At 40.7% G+C, this 23,376-nt stretch overlaps 1 protein-coding gene across 5 annotated transcripts in view; it reads left to right on the top strand.

Moving 5' to 3' along the window:
• CUX1 (cut like homeobox 1) overlaps positions 1–23,376 on the top strand; it is a 268,484-nt gene that overhangs the window by 44,126 nt on the left and 200,982 nt on the right. For all 5 annotated transcript variants that reach the window (XM_032200836.1, XM_032200831.1, XM_032200835.1 and 2 more), the window contains exon 2: positions 4,271–4,381. In XM_032200836.1, coding sequence (XP_032056727.1) covers positions 4,271–4,381 — 111 coding nt within the window. The remainder of the gene's footprint in view (positions 1–4,270; positions 4,382–23,376) is intronic.

Below are 23,376 nucleotides of genomic sequence, written 5' to 3' on the forward strand. Positions count from 1 at the left end.
TTCTGTGTGTGAAAGGTAGTTGCATCAGTTTGCCAAGTGACAAAATTATTCTTAAGAAACATGTTTATTTTAATGCTTACAGTTCTTGGTTGTTTTTTGTGTTTTTGTTTTTTGTTTTTTTTTTTTTAATTATTTATTTCTAAGGTAGGAGACAAGCTGTTCTTGAGATGTTGCGCTCTCTTTGGACTCCGATCTTTCCTTTTTCATGTGTGAAAAAGGGGCTTCACAGCACAGCGGGCATGAACTCATCTTCCAGAGAAGAAACTTCATCCGTTACTGTGTTCTTATAACATGTTCTGCCTTTCTGAGCACTGCTAGACTGGAATTGGTTTTTACAAGCAAGGACGGTGAAAATAAGCATTTACAAAAAGTACGACTTCCCAAACGTCAGCTCTGTGGTTACTTCCCACGTAACAATCTGCAGCTCTGTCTATGAGCATGCGTGTTTGTTTTTCCAGAGAAACACATCGAGCTCGCAAAACAGCTTATCATTTCTGAAATACTTCTGTAATCAGTACGTAGGCTTCTGAACAGGTGAAGACTTCGTGGTTTTTCAGATTGAGAGATTACGTAATATATCAGTTAGGGAAACGTAAAATGTCCCTGAGACAAATAGGCTGTGGGTACGCAGGGCTGTGCCAGACACTCCTGCCTTGGTGTCTTCGATGCTCTGAGAAATTTTCCTTTTAATAGGAAATTAAAAATTGCAAAAAGCCACACTGAGACCTCTGATAGAATTGACAAATGCAATCCAGAGAAAGGATGCAAACAGAAACGAGACTACTGAAAACTCCTTTCCGTAGCGGGTTATCATCTAGACCTTACAACTGATTGAAACGATGATAAAGGGAAGTACCTGAACTACACAGAAACAGGATTTCAGTGGAAATGGTTACCAGTACGTTTACTGGTAGAAAATTCCTAATCTGCGTGCAGTTGTGATTTGTGTCTATCTTTATTATAAGTAAAATAAGGTTTGTGGTGCAAACATGCTGCTAAGATCTGCAGCCGTGCCTGAGGCTTTTGAAGGCGCACCTGTGCTTGGGAGGCATCGCTGCCCGGACTGAGAGGCATCTGCCAGCAAAAATCAGTCTGCCTTGGAGTTTTGTTCTCTTTCTTGCACCAGAACAACAGCTTTGCGAGAAACGCAGCAGGGATTAGACGCTTCAAAATGGGGGAAGAACAAAATTTTGGGGTATGATTATATCACAGTGCTTGTGGATGATTACCATAGGTTTTTATAACTCATTCTATGATAGATCCGACGAGTGCAGTCCTGAGAAAGGATCTCCGTTGTGCATGTCCCCTCCTTTCTGCCGGGGTGTCCATGCAGCACAGGATGCTCCTCGTGCCTCTGCCTTTGCTCTTCACCTGAAGTCTCTTGTTGGTCCTGCTTGACCGACTGTCATCTGTGGACTGTTGCTGCAGTGGGTAGCAGACTGACCTCCTCATTTTAGATTCTTTTTTTATATAGCATGAAAGAAACCTTTTAATTTTTGTTTTCTGAGGGTTGCTTTTGATGACTCCTGCGCTTAAGCACCTAAGACTTCCCTGTCTCCTCTCTTCGCACTGCCTCCCTCCCACCCCCAGTAAATTTCTTGAAATGGGTCAAAGTGGAAATCCTGGGAGGGGGTTCCTCACTCATCTGTGGCTCAAGCAATGAGAACTGGCTGCCCTAAATTGATGGTACTTTGGGGCAAGAGGAAAGAAGCCAGGAAGATAAGTCTTTTTATTTTGTTGGAATAAATGATGCTTGTAGTGCATGTGGTTGAGATCAAGTAAGGAAGAAAAAAATAGCAATTTTTTCAAATAGTTTTGATTTGGGGCTTGTTAACTGTGACAATGACTATGAAGACTTAATATCTCTGCAAGATCTTTGAGCTTTTGGGCTTCAGCCCCTGGTGTCAAACAGCTCAGTGTGGCTGCATGCTGGCATTTTTGCTTGATGATATCTGTACCAGAGATGTCCCAGAAGGAAATGTCTTGTAAAGAGAAATTACAGTCCCTGACCCAGAAGGGTTTCTGAAAGAAAAGGGAAGGTCCCTGCAGTAAAGGCACCGTGGCACTGGTGTTGATCAGGCAGTGAGGGTGATGAGGGTATTCTTCATTCACCACCTGACTCTTCATAATAGCACAAAGTAGGCTTTATTTATTTTTTGAACCAGTTCTTTTTCTTTCTTGTCTCTTAGCTTGGAAGTACGGGTCTTAAAAACCTGCTTTTCCATTTGTGAAGTGCCTTGCTAGCCCTCTGTATTGTAAAACAAGCATTTGATTCGTTGGTCTACTGCAATTCCCTCATGCTTCATGATTAGTGTTTTCTTTGCTTTGCTTTAAATGTGTGCTTCCTTTTTAAATATAGTTTTCCAAGTTGCCGGCCGTACCAGATTGTTTATATTTTTTAAAAGCCTTCTGCTTAGCCGTTATATTGCTCTTTATAGTACTGCTTAACCACATTGGTTTCTGTTGCTCTTTTTTCTTGCATAAACTTAGCTGGGATGAATTTCAAATGTGGTTTATCCAACTGTTAAGTATTTCCCACTTTTCTGCAATAGATTTCACATATGTTACAGAATTCCAAACCAAGATCTGGTGGACATATTGCCCTATTTTTTTTCTCTCAAAGTCAGAAATGCAGTGTTTTTAAAGCCTTACGGTGACAATATTTAGGTCACTGGCTCCAGCGTGCTGCCTAGCTTCAAATCCATTTGTCATATTTAGCTTATTTCCAAGGATTAAGATAACTGTGGTCCATATACATAGTAGAAATAAAAGACTTAAAGGGGAAAAAAGTATTGATTCTCTGGAGCTGGAAACTGCAGAAGGGATTATTTTTTTTCTTCCAGAGGTCAAACTCCGTGGAGCCATGTAAAACACATGGCCATCCAGTTGGTGAAAGTTACAGGATTCACCCTCAATAAAAATAACAATTTGGGACCAGGCTTTTTCACGGAGTATCTAGAAAAACTGCAGGAGCTGAATTGCCTTTTTTTTCTGTAAACTTGTAGCACAAGGGATTTTAGCGGGTGTCCTGTGGATCCTGCTTTCTGTGCTTGCTTCCAACACCTCTGCAGAGCAGAAAGAAGCAAATCTTTGGTTTCCCATTTTGTTTCCTTCTACTGGCTGCCCAGTTCCACAGGCAGGACCCAGTGCACAGTCAGCTTTTCAAACTAACATCTCAAATAAGCAGCATCTGTCCTCTTTTTATCACATTTTTTCATGTGTGTGGAGATGACCGGGCTGGTGGCTGTCAGGCAGCAGGAGGGGAAGGCAAGCAGAGGTTTTCGGGCTGCTGTGTGCTGCTGGCTGGGCTGGCAGCAAGAGGTTGCAGGGTCTGGTGGTGGAGGTGGCCACCAAGAGGACCTTCTTGGTGTCTTGCTCTGGCAGGTTTCTCTCGCTTCTCACCTACTTCTTTCTCACAGCCAAGTTGTTTCTTCATTTCAAATAAATATGGGGGGGAAACAATGCCCAAATTCCTCTTACAGCTCCTTGCTTACAACTCCGAGTGATTTGGGAATGGTGTCCATAGCTGAGTCGAGTTGTTATTTTTTTCTTGCTACATGGAAATACCTCAGAAAGGGAACAGGCTGACAGGGAAGGCTGTGTTGTTGCTTTCAGTGCTGATAAGTGACCCATTCAATCCATTGTGGTGGCATCTGGAAGCGTGGGCCGGAGCAAAGGAACTCTGGTGGGGATAACGCTCTGGGCTGGGCCTACTCAGCCTGGTAGAAAGCCTCGTTTCTGCTCAGCTGAGTAGAAAGCTGTTGGAAGATACTCTGGCATTCACCAGATGAGTGACTGAAGCATAACCAGTGTAAGCAGAAGCACAGGATTAACCAGTAGCCGAGTTAGTCATAACTTTCTTCACAGAAAAGCTCACAAAGGTAAAATCCAGTATCTGCAGGCATGTGAAAATAAACCCGGCTTGAACGTGTTCAAGATTTGTCATCCTCACTCGCTTTGGGGAGGCATTAGGAGGTGTGTATTGCACTCCTCTGCTGTTAGCGTGAGTAATGTTGTGATAAAGGCATGAATGCTTTTCAGGAAAAATGGTATTTTGGTTGCAAGGTGGAATGAAAAAGGTTGCAGACCTTCGTTCGATGCTAACACAGGAGTCTCTTTTCTGGAAGCTTGGTGCTTTGTTCTGTACTGCTGTACAGCCCAGCCGCCTCGATATTCCAGATGATGTGATGGACATACAAGCTTTTATTTTTATTTTGGTGATAATGAGAACTCTAACTGTAGTCCCTTTTTTTGTTGTTTTTCTTGACAGAGAGAACTCGATGCCACAGCAACAATATTGGCTAACCGACAAGATGAAAGTGAGCAGTCTAGGAAAAAACTTATCGAGCAAAGTCGCGAGTTCAAGAAAAACACTCCAGAGGTAAGGAGAAAAGCTATTCCAGTCTTTGGAGCTTCTTGCAGTAGTAGGCATATATATGAGTTCTTTTCTTAATGTGTTGTTTCCATAATTTTGTTAACTAAGACTTCTTCAATTTGATGGCTTTCTCTTCAGGCAGCTTCTGTATTCTTTAAGCACTGAAATATGAGATGACTTTTTAGAGGAAGTATGAACACTAGACTTCAAACAGGCTTGCTCTAAATTTTGTAATAATCTAAAACCTGGAGAACCGCAAAAAAAAAAATTCTGCTTCAGTTAAACCTAACTCTCTTAGCACTTGGATGTAGCAAGTGACATTTTGCTGCCTAAATAAATCTGTATCAAGGGCATAACTTCAAAGATGCTCATTTTTCCACCAAAAATCAAATGAAGTTCAGCTGTTAATTTCACTGGAAATGCAACAAGGTCAGTGCTGAGCTCTTTACGAAGCTCCACTCACAGGATGTGCATCGCATGTACCAGGTGGTGTGTAAAAGGTGTCAGGACCAATGTTAGGCAGACCTTGGAAAGGTGAACATTGCATGGAGGAAGCTGATAGTTTTCAAACTCTTCCCTGATTATGATAGCTTGTGCAATGTTTGCCTGCCCATACGTATGCATAATTGTACAGAAAATGCATATAAACTGTATGCATATATAAACTATATAAACTGTATTCATCTGTAATGAATGCGTAGCAATGTGTAGGGCTTTTTTGTTCTGTGTGTTTCCTTTCTCCCAATGACTGCCAGCAATTTGTTCATCCAGGAGCGTTCTAGGGTTTCAAAGCCCCTTCCAGATAACTGATACACAAGTATGGGTTCCTTCCAAGAACTGTCTGGGAGAGAAGCAGCAGGCGGCTCTTTTAACCTTTACTGCTGCTTCTCAAGTAGCAGATACTGCTTTGCTTCCTCTTGGTACAGAGGGAGAGATGCTGGGGGAGCCTGACCCAGAATGGGGAGAGGGAAAAGGGGGGATTGCTTAACTGATGCCCTGAGGAGGCTTCATGGGGCAGAAAGCAGTTCTGCTTCTTTGAAAAAAGAGAAGATTTGGGGACTGCAGCTTTAAAAGAAGAAGAGCAACTTTAAGTAGGTGCAAAAGAATATGGAGAGTAAATGAAATCTCTGAAAGGGTAAGGAGTTGGTTGATTCCCCTTACAGATGGAAAATGATTCCCCTGTTCTCTCTGGGGATGGAGAGAAGTGAAAGAATAAAGAAACTGTACAAAATTGAGAAAATAAGTAGATTTCTGGGGCCACATTTTCAAATTATTTGCTAGAAGCTTAAGTTCATTCTTCAAAACTTATTTGAGTTTCCTGCTTCCTTCCGCTTCTTCCTGTAAGGAAAACGACCGATTCTTCGGGCTGGGGCTGCAGCTGCCAGCTCCTAACTGATAGCATGCTTACAGATTTGTCTCAGGATGGTTTCTTTAGGCCAATTTTATTTTTATGGAGCAGAAGGTTACTAACGGGGGAAAAAAAAAAAAAATCCAACACTGCACCTCTAAGAGCATTGACAGAGGGCCTTGTAGCTCAGTGGGAGTTGATGTGCAGAGGAAAATTATGCATTCTGTATCATCACTTCAAGAGATATCGTGGGGAAAACAATATGCAATTAGTTCTTTTCAGTTAGCAAGACGGAGTGAACGTCCTCCACTGCTAAATCATTTGATGGTAAAATTTTAAAAATACTTTTATAAAATATAGTTACCTAGCCCTTCATGTAATATTTTTGAAGGGAATTGAGTTGTTTTATTCATTCACAGACTAAGTTCAAAACAATGGCTCTGAACAACCCTAACGTTTGGAGAAATCTGAATCTGTGCTAGATTCTACATCTTGATCCTGCATCATGGGATTCCCAGGAAACCACATTCCTTTATAAACTTGCATGGATTTTTGATATTTTCTTCTTTCCTCTCTGCTGTGATGTTTTTTTCTGCAGCCCTGTTTCTGAGCAGCAAACACAATCCAACTCCTCTTCTACTTTCTCTGACAGAATTCAAGAATGAAAATGGGATCAAAAGAGAGTATCTGAACTGTAGTAACAGCCAGCTCTAACAGACTGGATATGCTGGCATTGCTCCTAGCTCAGCAGAGCTGGGTCTGACAGGGGCTCCCAGTCCCATCCAAGGTGATTGGTGTGGTAGGTACAGATGTGTAGGAGCAAAAGCTGCAGTACCACAGGGATAAGTGAGATGGTGTCCAACCGGCCTTGCTGAAAGCGTTCACTTCTACACAGACTCTTAACCTTGCACACTGCTGCATTCATCTTCAGCTGTTTTCTGTCCTCCCAAAAAAGAAAGTCTATGGATTAAATCAAAGCTTAGACCATTTTGGAGGACAAGAGAACGTTAAGACGCAAGGTTATAACTCTTTGAGCTGATTTTTTCCAAAATTGCAACTTTGTCTGAAAACCTGATGTGGTAAAAACTTCCCTAAGGTTGGTAGGAAACACACAGTCAGCCGCTGGCATTTTTGAACTGATCCATTTATGTTAGTAAAACATCAAGCATGCTCTTTTTTTCTTTCCTTTTTTTTTAATAATGAAAGAATTCTGTGATAGAAAACCAGCCTGTTTACAGAAGTGTTCTTTAGATAAGTAAGTAACCTAGTATATAGCTTTATTTAAATTTCCAAGATGAAGAAATATATTTCTTGGTATAAAAAATGTGGCTGGAAATGTTAAATGTAATAACCTGTTTCAGAGCCCTACTTTCCATTTTCTTTTTCATTCTGGATGCATCCCTGTTGGTGCAGTAGTGGTTTAGTCCGTTCCAGCATCACTTTCCCTTAGCCATAGCCAGTCTCACCATAAATCAGGAAACAAGTGTCAATTGCCTCAAGTTTCCTATCCATTGCTGTCTGAGATGTCCTCTAGACTTTCCATAATGTCTGCTGTAAGCAATCTCCCGAGTAGCAGAAAAGTGAAGTTGAGGATATTTATGCTGCTGTTTCAGAAAACTTCCAGAAAGATGTGACAGATCTGTTTGGATCATTTCTGTCATCTTTGCAAATGATCAAATTGCTGCAAAAGAAATATAATAATATTTTATGTTTATAGGAATGACTCTAGGGCTTGGTATTTAAATATATTAAAACGCTATTTCTGACTAGGCATACTGGGACATAAATCTAGGAAGAAGTATTTCGTGGTTGGGGACCTCATGAGCAGAAAGTTAGGTGGTGGCTGTTATATGCAGAAACTTTAAGGAAGAGTTTGTAATTCCTGTTATTCCAAAAATACTTCGTACCCGTCACGTCTTTTAAGCAGTTGTATCAAATCTGCTTACCACAGATGTTTTGGGGTATTTTCAGGCTCATTTTGTTCCATCTTGAGCAGCTACCGTGGAAGGCTGAGACTGGCCAAGAGATTACTTGAAACATCCATTTTACATGACTGTTATTTGGAAGGCAGCTCCAAATATGTCATGTGAATTGCCACCCCGCATCAGATTATTTTCTTACAGTGATAATTCCTGAACTGTTGGGAGTAACTGCATTACGTTTTGTGTATTTTAACCTCTGTGAAATTCTTGGTCTAATTCATCATGCCCTAGAATGCCGATTCTGGTGTGAACACAGAAGCATTTGAGTGACAGTCTTTGGCTTTGTTTTAATCTCTCTCTTTCTCTGAAATAATTCTGGTTGCGCAGGTTAGTAGTTTTTGGCACAAAGTGAAGATACTTCCTAACGTTGATAATTTTGCTTTGGTTTCTACCCAGAGTCCTAGTTGAGTAACTGCTTTTTGCTTACCTTTTGCTGTTTTAATCATTCAAAAGCTTATGTAATACTTCGGGCAGGGCATACTTTTAACCTTGTCAACAACAACAGTGAAAAATGCCAAAAGAAGTAAATAAGTAATTTGTTAAACACTTGCAGGGAGGGAAGACAATAATATTTAAACCTGATTAATCTATAACTCTCCATGCCTTTCCTCATGTCCCTCTGTTTCCAAATGGGAACAGGAAAAGAAAATACGTTTTACATCAGGTCCAAAAGAGTAGTAAGTATTTTCAAGTCTTACTAGTGTATTAACTGTTGCATTAACTGTCTAAAGTCATTATGTAGCTGCACACTTGATTTTGACTTCCAAGGCAAGATGTATTCCAGTGTGGAGAGCGGCGTATGGCACTGCCCATTCTTCATTCTTGGAACAGAAAGTTATTTCCACATGCTTAGGTGTGTCCTACAGCTCGCAGCTTCTCAGTAACCAGGTCTGGGTGCTGGTATGGCCATGTAATACGTGGAAACATTTTAAAGTGGAGCAGGTGATTCCTGTCCAAATTTAGACCTGGCGAGTGGAAGTCTCAGGAGCCCTTGAAGGCTGGGTAAGGATGAACACAGCTCTGCACACAGCCTTACAGGATGAGGTTATGGGGTTAGCTGGCACCACGACTACCTGAGTGCACGCCATTCAAAGAACTTGAAATCGGAAAATTAGTTTTCCCTTTGTTCAAAGTGTCTTGTGAACACCTGAACAAACACTTCTAAGCCTGTTTTTAATATCGATTCCAACCGAAAACAGCATTTATGGTTTTGCCATGTAAACTAGGTAACTGCTGAACTATGTTGATTATTACCAGGCTCACCTGCAACACAGGTGGTTAAGTCGAGTCCAGGAAAAAAAAGCAACCAGAGAGGTCTGGGCCGGCTGCTCTTGGGAAATGCAAGATGAGGCCAGCTTTCTAATGGGAGAGCGTGAGCTCTGCAGAGCCGGGCAACTTGCCGTGCCCGCAGCCCGCGTCCCCCTCGGCTGGAGGAGCTCACCCTGCAGGCTTTTGCTTTGGTCACTCTGGTTTTTCCTGATGAGAACTTGCACTGTTGGTTCCTCACTGTTGTTGCCCTTCAGTGTTTCTAGGTTGTGAATGTACTCTATCGGCAAGGTTTAGAAAGCCAAGATTACCTTTAAATGCTAAAATTGACACCTGTATTTTGCAAAGCAGATTAAAGATTGGATGAGCGGAGTTACTGAGGGACACGGAGGATCCTATAAGCATAGGTAGCACAGTGTGCTCTCAAAGCAACTAGCTTTAAAATGCCCTGCAAGATGGAAAATTGGAAGGTGCCAGGAAAAGAAAGAAATGAGCATATGAAAACCATGTCTTAGCACTGCGTGAAGCAACGCAGCTAACCCCCAGGTTACAAGGACAAGCCCTGTGGTGTGACAGTGATGGTGCTGCTCAGGACCATCCATGCTGATTGCTGTATTTAATCCTGTAAGTGTGGACACGTGTTAGTAAGTGTAAAATGTATTTACAGCACACACATCATTTTACATGGTCAGTTCTGTGCTGTCTCAGTCAGTCTGTAAGGAGTGACTTGACCAGTCCATGTAAAACCTGGACTTTCCTTGCTGCCCTTGTTCCCTGAGCTACTGCCACCATCCCTCTCCTACTCTGTGACCTCCCCACGCTGCCTCTGCCACGAAAGGGGACGAAAGAGGAGCCTGCGTAGTTTAGTCTCCTTGAAATATATTCTTTGAAGTTTTTTTTTTTTTTACCAAAATAATAGTATAGCAGTTGTAGTAGTTTTATTCATGAGGTTAGAAATGAGGGTGATGCATGTTTTTAAGATCTCTCTTTATTATACAAAAATAACGTTGTAATTGCAACTCTAACGAAAGGAAATGATCTCAGTTATTAAGCGACGGCCCAATTTTTTAGAATTTAAAAATCTAAAATTCTTAGTCTCCAGCGTTTCTGGATTGTTCTATTGAGTTAGCTAGTTTCTGCAAAAAAAAAAAAAAAGATAATCAAATTAAACTTAGGAAGAAAAAAAGGAATATTAATTCTGCCGGTTGAATAAGTTATTGAAACGAGAGGAGTCTTGTTCTAATTGTTGGTAGTGAAGTGTGGTTGATTCCTAACAACTTTGCACAGTCAGCTTTGGTCTAGAGTGTAACGAAGTAAAAATAATGACGTGCCTAGAAAAACTGCTGAAAATACACAGCCTGTCTCAAAATACTTGATGCTCTCAGTTTCTGTGTATATAGGGGTGAATATTGATTTGCTGCCATCTAGAGCTGGGTTGTTCTACTCTTTTTTATTCTTTTCTTTTTTTAACTTTGATTTTCTTTTCCAGTGTGCCTGAGAGTGCGTAGTGTGGGGATGTTCCCTCCTCCCCTTCCCTAGGGACATATGGGAATCCTGCTAATTTTGGGTCCTGAGTAGGAAAGAACATACATAAGGTTTATGTAAAGTTTAGCTACCATACTGCAACTAAATGTACTTAACACAATTTGAAAATAGTAGATGTCTCAGTACATGGCAGGGAATAAAAAATACCACCTTTAAACGTCTTTCTGTACTTAAAAGTTACTGTAGGAGAAAATGAGTAGAAATGCTTCTTAAGTTCTCCCTTTATTCTCTCTTCTCATGATTTTGAAAAGGAGAGTTTAAGTGATTTTTGCGAAAAAGAAAGGAATTTGCAGATAAGCAGTTTGTTCAAAAAGAATCTTTTCTATTAATTTGTATGACTCAAATGGAGCTATCAATGTTCTTTCAATTCTGTTATAAACTTGTTTTATATTTTTAAGATCCTTCGCATACTTAAAACCTTAGAGAAGGTTAAATTTAAGATACTCTCCATATTAATTTAAAAACATTACCATTTCCTTCTGTTAAAAACCGTGATTATAAGAGCAGAGACCTGTGACTTGCAGGTGTGGAATTTAGATGCATACCTTACATACAGACTAATGGTATTTAGGTGCAATGTCCTCCCTTTCGATATTTTTATTGATTATTAACATTTTCTGAAGAATCTGTTTGCAAGGCAAATGCCATTTATGATAATCTGTTCTGCATGGCTTGCTATTTCAAAAGCTAAATGAAGATGTATATTATTATTATGAATCTTCTTGCAGAAAACTAATGTAATACAGCCCTATGCCTTAAAATATTAAGTCTAAAATCTAGTCTGGAGGAATCAGTAAGGTTAAATCAGATCTAACCTAATCCTGGAGATTTTTGTTCTTGAGTTCTCAATAATTTTGTTGTCATTATTTAATACATATTTGACTTCAGAATATTCTAATTGTTAATGGGGAAAACAGCAGCGTTTCTGACATGTTTTCCTATGTGATGATCTCTCATTGCCTTTTCACCTTATTGGAAGTGAGGGTACAATAAAAGAATTGTAACTTATAGTTGCATTTTTCTAGGATTCTCATAAAGCTGACCTCAATTTTTATGCATGTTGACCATTCTAATTACTATAATTACAGGACATTATTTAAAAAATAAAATAAAATAAAAGCTTTATCACCCCCAGAAAGCTTAGCCAGCATCTCTGCAGACGGTGTTTGCTGTGCACACACTGCTTCTTGCTCGCAGTGCTTCTTGCTCAGTGTGTTGGGCAGCAGAAGAGCTCGGAAGGACCGAGCCTTTGTAACGCCTGCAATCCATTATTTGCTCTCTCTGGTATGGCTGCTTAATTCTCCTGTGTTCAGTACAACTCCAGGACTGGTTTCTTTTCCGAAAGCAAGTGGTTTTGCTTTGCTCAGCAGGGAGAAGATGGCAGCGAGGGCTGCAGGTGGGCAGGCTGCCGAACCTTTAGTTTATTTTGAGGTAACAGGGCTGGAGAAGATGCTTTGGCAGAATGAGTCTGTATTTTGGAGGTTGCTGGTGTGTGGGATTTCAGGGATAACTGTGTAACTGTACAACAGCATTTGGGGAAGTCTGAAAGCTAAGAAAGTAATTCCCTTCACCTGCAGAAGTAATGGTCGTGCATTTTATGTTACTAGGCAGAAAAATTAATTTGAAACATTCGTCTGAAAGCATGTTATGTAGGATACTGAGATACCATCTCTGTCTCCATTTCCTTAATAAATAAATAAAACCTAAAATCAATTTTCTACAACACATTTACCTCAAAAGTCTTTCCATAAAGCTGAAAATAAATGGGTGATTACTTTATTCAAGAGCTCCAAAAATACTCAAGAAGGACACACATCTGATTCAACTGAATGCGTTAGCGTGGTTCAAGAAATTAATTACTCTGAAGCCAGTTGCTCAGATAATTTAGATTTATACTATTTAAGCATTTTTCTAGTTAAAAGTGCTTGACAGTTGAAGAATGCATTTTTCTTGTAGCAACATCAGTTGCAGGTATTAGATTTCAGTAATGTCAGGAGTGCTGTATTTTCCATTGCAGAGGAGGGGAAAAGGAGATATTTTTGATATTTCTGTATTTTTTAAGAAAACATACTTGTAAGTAAATAGTTACAGATTAATCTGCCTGGCTAAACATGCCCTGCTACTTTTTTCGCCTGTCACTGAGAATGAAAATGATACAAAGCAAATAATTTGTTTTTCTTGAGTTGTGCTTGCTTTTGCTAGAAGGAGGAAGGGGAAGGTTGAGTGGAGGTTTAAGAGGAGAAGGTTTTCAAGGCCAGAACTTGAAGGTGAAGGAAAAAAACTTGATCTTATGGGCCATTTCCTATAGGGCATCATCCTTCCTCCTGAAGAATGGTTGTAGCTTAAAGAAAGGTGCATTAAGAGTAATGACATGATTTGCCGAATGCATCACTGACAGTTCTTAAAGGGCAAATATTTGAATTCATTTAGCTGGCAAAACCGGGATTTTTCTCATTGTGGTACCACCAATTAACAGCTATTCTTATGGTCTGTGTTACGCTGTCTCTAAAGGTAAGTGTGAAACCGTGTGTTATATAAATGGAACAGAAATAAAGCTGGATACTTACAGCAGTTCTGAAATTCAGTTCCTAAATTTGCTTTGAGCCATTTGAGCAATAGGTGGACTTATTTTCAAGATGCAGCTTATAAAAATAACAGGCAAGCATGATGCCAGCCCTTCCTTCCTATGCATATTTACCAGAAGAAGAAATAATTAAACGTCTTCAATTAGTACTTTTCCTTTTTACTTTGTGAACAAATATGCTGTAAATCTACTTGAGTTCATCCACTGGACCACCTCAAAGTCATTCAGGTGTAATTAAAGGAACATGTTGTTCTCATTAAAATTATTATGTTGTCATGAATAACTCTTTTAATAATAGTTGCCAGTTACGAGAGATTCTTTTCATTGTTCTGACAGCGGATAAGTGAAAAGTTGGATCTGCTTGAAACAAGAGCAGAAACGATTAATACGTTGAGTGCAAATGCTCACAAACAAAATGACTAGGTTACAGATGACAGTTGTAAGCTTTTCTATTAACAACAAACAACAGCAGACTTTCTGCAGAGAATTGCTCTCTTATGGTCAGTTTTGGATGAAATCTTGAGGCAAATGTTTAGGAGAAATACTTGTAAAATACTTTTAAAACCTGTTTGCATTCCCATAGTTCTAGTATGTTTTGCTTGCTTAAAAAAAAAAAAAAAAAAAAAAAAAAGCTTCCTGGTAACCATTTTTAAGTAAATTAAACGACATATGAGAATTAGAGCAGTTGAGAGTCACTTTTATTTTAGAATTCTTTTTGCATTAACACATCTGCAGTGTTGATGAATATATGGAAAAATGAAATTGTGCTTCTATCCTGCCGTGTCTCCAATGTGACAATAAATCAACTTTTTTTCCTTTTAAAACGTCTGGCCTTGTAATTTATGTTTGCATAACCCATTACTAAATTCATAGTAGGTGTTTTAGTTGGCAGGCACAATTCCAGGGATTCAGTGGACCTTTTTTAATACTGAGCTTTTGTTACTGTTCATAATTATGTGTAGAAATATATGTATTTTCTTAATTATAAAAACTAGCTTGCTTTTAGTTTTGGATTTCTTACTTCCGCAACACAAATTGTGCTTTAAGCCTTTGAAAGAATTAGTGTCTTCTGGACTTGAAAAGACAAATAATAGGTTTACCAGGTTGGTTTTTGTTTATTTTTGGGGAAAAATAAAGTCAAAAAGTATAAAAAGTAAAGTTATGATGCATCCCTGGTGCTATTTATAATTGTTGAGGATTTTTTAATTTTATAGTCAAGTAGTAAATATTTAGGCCAGCATCAAGACAGTATGCAAATAAAAGCAGTTTTATTAATAACCATTATCTGGACCCTGGTAATAAATATGTATGAGTCACATAGGAGTAAACCCACCCAATAAATATAAAAGCCATACAAAACCATTAAAAAATTTTAATGGACTTGCAGATGGAATAATTTAATGCAACCGTAGTTACTCAGGTTCCAACTCCTGTTACTATTTCTCATCTGCTTGAAAGCTTTCATCTGAAATACATTGCTACCATTCACCATTCCACCTTGTCTCTGTTTAAAACCATAAAATTGCGGTTTCACTATTTGTGAAGCGCTAATGCTAATTTATGGCAACTTTGGTGCCTTTTTTTTTTTTTTTTTTTTTTTTTTTTTTTTTTTTTTAAGCGTAGGGGTGGGTATTTCTCTCTTGAGCTTGCACTGACTTTCCAAAAGAAAGTTCTGGGAAGCTGCAGCACAGGACCTGTGCTTGTGGTGGATGCCAGGTCTTTGGGCTGTGCCACGGATGGGCATGGCCAGGGCAGCACAGGAGCCCTGCGTGCCCCCCGGGTGCTTCTAAGTGAGATGCTGCTTGAGAAGGGGGCTTGGAAACGTTCTGCAGTTCTGGAAGCTCATTTTAAGCCACAAAGCTTTTACTTTAGTGCATGACTGTGCCAGGAGCGCTTGTTGAAAGTATCTGAATGAGTTAAGACGCCTTGGTCCTGCATCAGCAGTGGTTTGTGCACCGAGAGCTGGGCTTTTCTGTGTGTGCTTAGGGCATGTCCTTGCCTCCCCATGACCACTGCTCCCACTGTGGATTTTGGACAGGGTTCCCATGTTTTCCAGCTGCTTCAGGCCCCTGCTGCACCGGAGCTTGAAAGGCTGGGTCTAGCAAACAGACCTGTTGCTGATGGTCCCATGTGCCTCTTGATTCCTGGTGGTGAGCAGCTGGAGAAGTGGGGAGAGCAAATGAGACATGCTGAATCTGTGGGGAATCAAGCTTGGGGCTGCAGTCACTGCTCTACAGGGACTCAGCAGGAGCTGGGGTATCCAAAATCCATGCATTTTCCTCTGGGACCCTAAATCCATTGGGCCGTCCTGAGATGCTCTCCATGGCTGGGTGGGGCTCAGCTGGGAAACTCACATTGGGTCTGTGCCATCCCTGTTCCTCAGAGCCCTCAACTTGGGGGCTGATGGACAGAGGTCTGGGTGATGGGTGGCGTGTGCAGGAAGGCAAACCCTTAGCATTCACTCTTATCAATGGTACAGGTAGGCAGACAAAAATTTATTCCAGCTTACGAGAAAGAGCTGTCAACAGTAAAAGTGAGGTCTGAAGATTTCCCTCCTCACCGTGCTGCTCCTGTCATCACATCTTGCCCTTATGCAGAGCCGGTCCCCGTTCCAGCAGGGCTGAGCTGACGGAGGGGATGCTGCTGAGATACCCCAGTCACCGAGAGCCAAGGTTCGGGCTGTAAGTCAGGGCTCGAGTGTGGACATGGGCACGCTGCAGCTGGGCACAGTCCTGGGGATTGACGTGCATTTAAAGCATGCTGCTCACCGCCAGCGGCACGTCCTGCTGCCTGCGGAGCGCTCGGCTCATCCATGCAGTTAGAGCAGGGCAGCAATAAAAGAACCGAAGTGATGCTTTGTTAGGAAAGGAAGACATTTTTAGTCCAAAAAAAGGGAGGTAACGGGATGAAGTAGTTCTTCAATTAATGGTTGATAAAGCAATAGGCCTGTTTAAAATGCACTTTTCGGTTACAGAAAAAGGAATATATTAAGCTCACCTGTTGAGAGCATTATCTCGGCTAAATGCACATATTTTACGTGAGACCAAAATAGATCCTTAAAAAATTAATACTGAAATAGGTTTACAGCTGATAGAGAGATTTCTTTCCGACCTGTTTTGTGGTATGCTCATCTGCTTTTTCAGGAATTTTAAGCATTGAAGGAATGAAGTCAAAGCTGCTGCTTGTCTTTGAAATGGATGCCTCTTTGATAAGCCTCTCTGATCTCTGTACCCGGAGTTGTAGCAGCAGATTCAAACACTGATTGTAAAATTGGGAGACTAAAATGTAGCCACGACAGCTTCAAACGCCCTGTCTCTCTGTCAGATTCAATGCACAGGACATTGCCAGGAGTTAAAACGATGCAAAATTAAAGTAGCCTACTAAATTTACCTGCCATGGAGAATCCACAAAAGAGCTGCCACTTCTAATCCTCAGATTCGTTTCAAATTATTATTTTTTCAAATTGGACTCCCTGATCTCTTCAGCTCAAGCTGTTGTACAGATTTGAAAAGCTGTCTCTTCTTGTCAGATCACTGGTTTAATAATAATAATATCTTACGTTTATATAGTCCTTTTCATCCCACAGCTTCCTAAAGTGCTTTACAAGCTTTATATATACAAAATCGTGCAACCATCTCTTGGGTGGCTGGTGCTAGTCAGCCGCAGGAGTGGCTGGCAGCTCGTTACACTCACCTTCCCCCTTCACATGAAAGCCTTGGGGAAGAGTAAAAGACACGACGACGGTCCTGCTTCATCCCAATGGGATTACGCCGTTATCTCCTGAGATGGGGAGCTAGCACCAGTGCCCAGCCCAAAGCTGGGGACATGGTGAGGAGGGTCCATCAGTCCTGCCTTGAGGCCCTGGTCCTGGTCTGGTGTCCTAGTTTTGTTCTGTGATTATTCCCCCCTTCTACTCCATATGTTGTCAGTCTGAAAAAATACCTCAAGTCTCACTTTGGAGGTTTGGGGAGCAAGAGGAGTAATTTTGCATGACTCCTTTCAAAACTGTACATGTGAAGAGTGCAGGTAACTTGAATATAAAACAGCTCTATTCATTTCAAAAAAATCCAGGCCGCTACTCAAATACTCTTACTCATCTGTTTCTGGTGGAGGCTGCTTGGACAGCCAGTCCTGACCTGTCAATAAAGGCGTTGTAATGGTTTCTTTGAACCTCCAGAAGCTGGGGACGATCGCACAGGATAGGATTTTGTCAAATGAGTGCCAGCTCCTGAGGTCATCATGTCTGGGAGAAAAGAGGGACCGAAGTGGGATGTGCACTGCTCATTAGTGGAAGAGGCACAAATGACTTAGCCGCTCGGCGTTGGTTTCTGAAGGCAGAAAGGGCACGAACGCATTTACGGAGGTTCAGACACCATTTATAGCATGAGACCGGTTTTCTGTGATGATTGATCTGGCTTATTTTTTTCCTGTGTTAGTACTTAATGTTACATTTTTGTTTGGTTTCAAGTCTGCCCTTTTCAAGATTACTGATGCTGAAAGACAACTATTTAAAAAATAAAAAAATCAGGCTCTTTTGTTCCCAAACAGAGCCGCTGATGTGTCTGAAGAGCGAGCATACAGCTCTGATGCATTCCTACAATTTGGATCGCCTCTGACCTCACAATTCCTTAAAATTGCCTTGAGTTTAGTGTACTGGATACCATTAGAGATTGTTTGCTGTGTCTAGATTCACAGCAAATAACCTTGCCTTCTTCTTTACCCACGATCTGGGGGCACAGGGGATGCAGGAGGGGAAAGGCTCCTCTTTGGAGTGAAGGGAAGGGGTCTGGAGAGCCAGAAAGAGGGAAAGACAGGGAGCCAGACTTGGTCTCAGAGGCCTTAAAAATGTGGAACAAAAGAAAGCGTGCATCCATAGGCAGTAATGCTAATGGACACTTAGCTTGTCTCTGGCTGTAAATTATTGAGCTCCTGCTTCGCTCTGGTAATGCAGCTTAATAAGAATCAGTTTTTCTGCTTTGACCCCATAGGGAACCATCTGATTCTCTGTCTCTGTGTTTTGCCTAGTCACTGTGCTGGGAGTCTTCATGTGGGGCCTCGTGGTGCCACGTGCAGGTGAGGTGCTGCTCGCCTAAGGATGGCATTTTTGGAGGCAGGAGCTCAGCGCCATGGCTCCTCCTGCAGCCTTTTGGCCCGCGTCCAGCACCGCACAGGGCTGTGCCATCCTGCTGCTGGGGAGAACATGTCCAGTGCCCTTCCACGATTCCCCCTCCTTGCAGCCTTTTCACGTCATTGAAAAATGATTTATTTTTTTTTTTTATTGTGCATCTCTGTAAATAAGAGGCCTGTGGCATCGCACAGCCTCAGCCTGTGCTTTTTTCTCAGTCTCCCCACAGGCTGGGGCAGCTTCATAGGCAAGAAAACAGCCTCAAAGGCGATCAGCTCTGCCAGGTGCTTCTTCATTTGTGCCTGTAAGTTGAAGATGAGTTGTTGGGACTGTCCGAAGAAAAGAGCGAGGTGCAGAGCTTTGCTCCTGGGGGAGGCACAGCCACGGGTGGGAGGCACACACTTGAGCCATCGCCTGCCATCAAGACAGGTGGTTAATTTTACACATGGGCAGCCCGAAGAGGAGAGCTCCCTTGCTGTAGTGCAGTTGATACAGAGGAGGTCGAGGCTGAAGGGCTAGCAGTGCCCCGTCCAGCTGCCTGCTGACCTGAACGACAAAGCCTGGGTGTAGTTCCCTAAATTCGGTGTCAGCAGGAGCCAGTGTGCAGCAGGACGTCGGTGGGATACCTGAGAAGATGGGCACTGGGTGGGGGATCCTTTACCCTTGCCGACTGCTGGCTGAACAGGGTTCATGCATTTTTCAGCTTGGTTCCCACTCTCTCTTTTATTATCCTAGCCTAGTCTGCAGGTTTCTTAAAGGGATTATACTCCCAAGCCTAGGACTTAAGGTAGTTTTAATGAGTTTGATGAGGCTGTGTAGCAGACTTCCATAGATGCCCATCTGTCTAAATAGCATTTTTAATAGCAATTCCCTCTGCTTAGGAGATCAGTAAGCTTAATGCTTTGAGGGCTTCTTCCCCACTGGATGGTGGCACATAAAGGCGAGCTTGACTGAACAGTAATGTCCTTCACCAAAAAAAAAAAGCATCTTTAGACCTAAAGTTGTGGTTCCGCAGTGCTAGAGCCTTGCTCTTTGTCAGCAGCAAAGAAGCGTAGAGATGCGTGTGTAAGCTTGGTGTTGTTGGATGCTTCCTTGAAGATCCTCACCACTGCCTTTTGTGGGGGATACTTTTTGCTGATCTCCCATAAGAGGTAATTTGCTCAGCCTCCCCCCCAACCCTTACAATTACTTCCTAAAGGAGAAGGGATCTGTGAATTCATGTTATTTGCCTAAACTTCTGTTGGAATTCTTCTGGTGAAATTTCTCTGAGTTAGAGCAAAGGCTCTCAGATGCCGTGTGTGCATTTGTGTAAAGCTATTTTGTATATTTATACATATAAAAGTAGTTACAGGTGAAACCAGTAATGTCTTAGGGCAGGAGTGCTACAATACCCCTCCAATGGACATGGTTTTCCAGTAAATTGTGTCTCGAGAGTAGTATTAGCACATCCATAGACAAGTGAATAAGCAAAGTCTCAGAAAATAGCTTCTAATAAGGATTTTTTTATGTGAGGAATAACTTGGTAAAGTTATTATATTGGTATAGATACATTTAGACTGTATGTTTTAGAGGGTATTTGACTCTTAAAACCTGTTGCTGGTCCAAAATTAAATCCTGCTGTGCTGTTTCCCAGATCAGTGTAATTTTGGAGCAAGGAAAAAGATTTCTGCTTTTTTTTTTTTTTGATAGAAGACGAAAGAGACACAACATGTTTTTGCCTGTGAACTTTTGAAATGTTAGAAGTATTTTGGGGAGATGGCTGAGTTGGCAAAGTGCACGTTGTTGAACTGCTGTTCAGAACCAAAAGTAGCTTTCAGTGGGTATGAGCGTTCAGTTATCTGTTGTTTATCTGATCAAATGCTCATTTCTGTGACCTTAAAAAGGGATTGTTTTGTCACAGACCTGTAATGAAGAACTTTGATAACCCCCAAAAGTCATGACAGTGTTGATGATTACAGATTAAGTTCGTAGACATTCAGGTTTCTAAGTGTAGTATATGGTGAAGTAGTTGCATATGATATCTTCATGCTTCAGAATACAGTTATGAGAGCATGTCTGTATTTTGGGGGGCTCAGGGTCATCGTTGTCTGTTTTCTGCTCTTCCATTTCCAAATCAGATGTTTTTATTTATTTATTTAGAATTTAGCTTTCTTTTTTTAAATGCACCACTATTTTATGCCTGTAGGTATGATCCCATACAATGGGGGGGGCACTTGGAAAAATATACACTAAAACGAAGTCAAAAGAATGAATGAACTCACAAGTTCGATCATTCTCTGTGACAGTTCTTCTCTTGTTTGTTTTATTTTGTTTGCATTTCTATAAAAGAGGATGAAGAAGTGTCTTTTCCTTGTGAATGCTACGTGCTTAGATATAGCATCATCTGCAGCATTTAAGGATAAACAGGCACTTAAGTGCTAATAGTATCTCTAGGTTTCTTTGCTCCTTTAGTAAGCACGGTGATTTGAAGGAAGAGAAGATGGCTTGCAAGTCCCGACTTGCTGCTGCCAAATAGGAAGGTCTGTAATTGAAACTTTGGCATTAGTTGCATGCCCCTTTCATGAGTATTTGCGTTTTACCTTGCAGGATTAAAAAATTGGAAGTGAAACACAATCAGGTGTAAATGATGTTATATGAGATCTTGCTGCCAAATCTGAGCTGTTGAGAAATAAAGTATTTTTATTGAAACCAACAATTTAATTTTACCAATGTACTGACTTTTCCTTGCTCTCAGAGGAGGAAAATTGGCAATTAGTATTCCAATGACCCAGTCTTATGGAAAGATTTATCTGTTGTCAGCTAGATTATATTTATAGAACCTAGTGTGTTCCGTGCTCTGATATTCTTCAGTCTGATCTCTTCAAATTTGTGCCAGGAATCAGAATTTAATGTTGGAATTAATTAAAATCCAGAACATTGAACAGCTACATTTGTTGACTGTATAAAATAATAAAGGGATAACTAGTAAACAAATACATTGTGCTTGAAATGTTCTAGGGTTTAATTCAATTATCTAAGACCTTGGACACACTAATATTGAAGTTTCTGTTAGTAAAACTTACACGTTTTCTCTTGTGTTGACAATTACTAAAAGCTAAAAGATTGCTTTCTAAATGTCAATGAAACATGATGGTTACCAAATGGTAAATAAATGTACTTTTGGCCACTACCCTGCTGCTTCTCTCCCCCTTCTTTCCTTCTTGTATTTAGGAGCAAATCCTCTGTTTGTTTCATGGCTTTTATACAATGATACACAATCAGAAGTGGTGCTGACAGCAGAATAATATTAGTGGGATAAAAAATTGAGTGAGAAGATTCTTGATGTTTGGTCTTCAATGCATTCAGCTTATAAGCTTAACGTTCTGGAGTCAGAATAGGAGAAAGGTATGTAAATCTATGAGGAAAAGCTATTTCTGGGAATTGTAACAGCTCTTACTAGATAAAAAGGAAATATTAACCATAATATCAGTGGGTGGATAGAAAAATGATGCTTAGCAGCTAAAAATCACAGTGTTTATCTTTTTAAAAACAGGGTCTTGCAGGTTGGGATCTTTGGCTGGAGGCTTTCCAAGGCAGAATGACTAAGTAAGAAAAGACAACTCCCAAAGCTGCTGGGTGGAGTTCCTAGGCTGGTACCAGCAAATTCCCAGAAAGGAAAACAATCGCTCCTTAATGGGAATTCTTTAAACGAAAGATTATTCACTTATCAATACTCTAAAAATACCTTAAATAGTTTTCCAGAATTTTCAAGTACGGTAGTGTTTTTAAACAGAATATGCACATTCTGCTTGTGCAGTGATGGTAGACATGCCATAGGGTGCTTTTAAATATTTCTTTAGTGTATAAGAGCAGAAGGGGAGATGAGAGTTGAAAGAAAGAGAAAATTAAACAAGGCAATTCTTGGCCTGTAAGGAAAGACTGCGAAAGGTCAACATTTTATATCTTTCCCTTAAAAATAAATTTTAGGGGGAAAGTGTATACATTTCTAATATTTGCCTTTCTGTATTGCTGGGCTGTATAAAGTTTCATTTTTGTGAAGCAGTCAGCTAATAAAAACAACAAACATTTCAGTCTAAGGAACATGATTTTCCTGGATAGCTCTGTGGAGTGCTGTGTATTCTGCTGAAGCTGTGGTAGGTGCCCGAGTTTTGAATACAGTGTGACACAGCAAGTCGGTGTGAAGGTGTAACAGCAGCATAGATTGCTTTAGTATTGATAAAGTGCTTTGTAGATGAATGCTTGTCAGAACAGACTGGCAGAAATCTGCATCCTTGTCAGTAAGTCTTCATGCTTTAAAAATTTCAGCTGCACTTTTCTGTCATATTTCTAACCCATGAGCTAATTGGGAGGTAGTTCGTGGTAAGTTAATGAAAAGACGAAAAGTCAAAGATTGTTCTCTACACAAAATCAAAGGAAAATTCCAGAGATGGATCATTTATAGTATTCTGAAGGTGGTGTTTGCTTGCCCTGTTTTTTGTTTTTAAACTAGTCTAAACTACCTTTTTGTTGACTGCTTGAAGTATAGCGTAGTACTTTCATACAGGTTCTAGGTGTATTGTTGTGTTGGTTTTTTTCCATATTTAAATCCATAAATCATGTGTACTCGATTTGTCAGCAACTAAAGAAACTTACTTTCCCAACACCTACAAAAATAATAGGTATAGAAATACTTTTAATTATGAAAATTGTTTTAAGAATTACTTGGAGCAGACTTCCCAGTTGCATGAATTTGTTATCTTCTTGAACAAAATCAGCTGTTCTGTTGCCTGTTTTGTATTTAATGTTAAGTTTATACTTTAAAACTGGCTGCTAGCTTCTTAGCAATTCACCTTGATTTGTTTCAGATCCATCCTGAGCTATGGTAGTGAAATGCTTTCTGTCCTACTCTCTGGCACCTTCTTTTGGAGGAAGGAATCATTGAATCTGCATCATAAAAGTCGAGCTTGGACTTTCTGGACAGATTCTTTTGCAAGGGCTGCTTGATACCTTGTGAACACTCCGTGTTTATTCCGTCTCTTTGGCTGGACCTGCTCACAGGGGAAAGCAAGGCAGGGGCTTCAGGAATTTCCAGAAAAAAACTCCCTGGCTGCGATAGAGCAATGGTTAGCAGGGCGCTGGAGCTCCATGGTGGAGCTGTTGGAGGAGGGAAAG

This window comes from Aythya fuligula, chromosome 20 (genome assembly GCF_009819795.1).
Source record: "Aythya fuligula isolate bAytFul2 chromosome 20, bAytFul2.pri, whole genome shotgun sequence".
NCBI lineage: Eukaryota > Metazoa > Chordata > Aves > Anseriformes > Anatidae > Aythya > Aythya fuligula.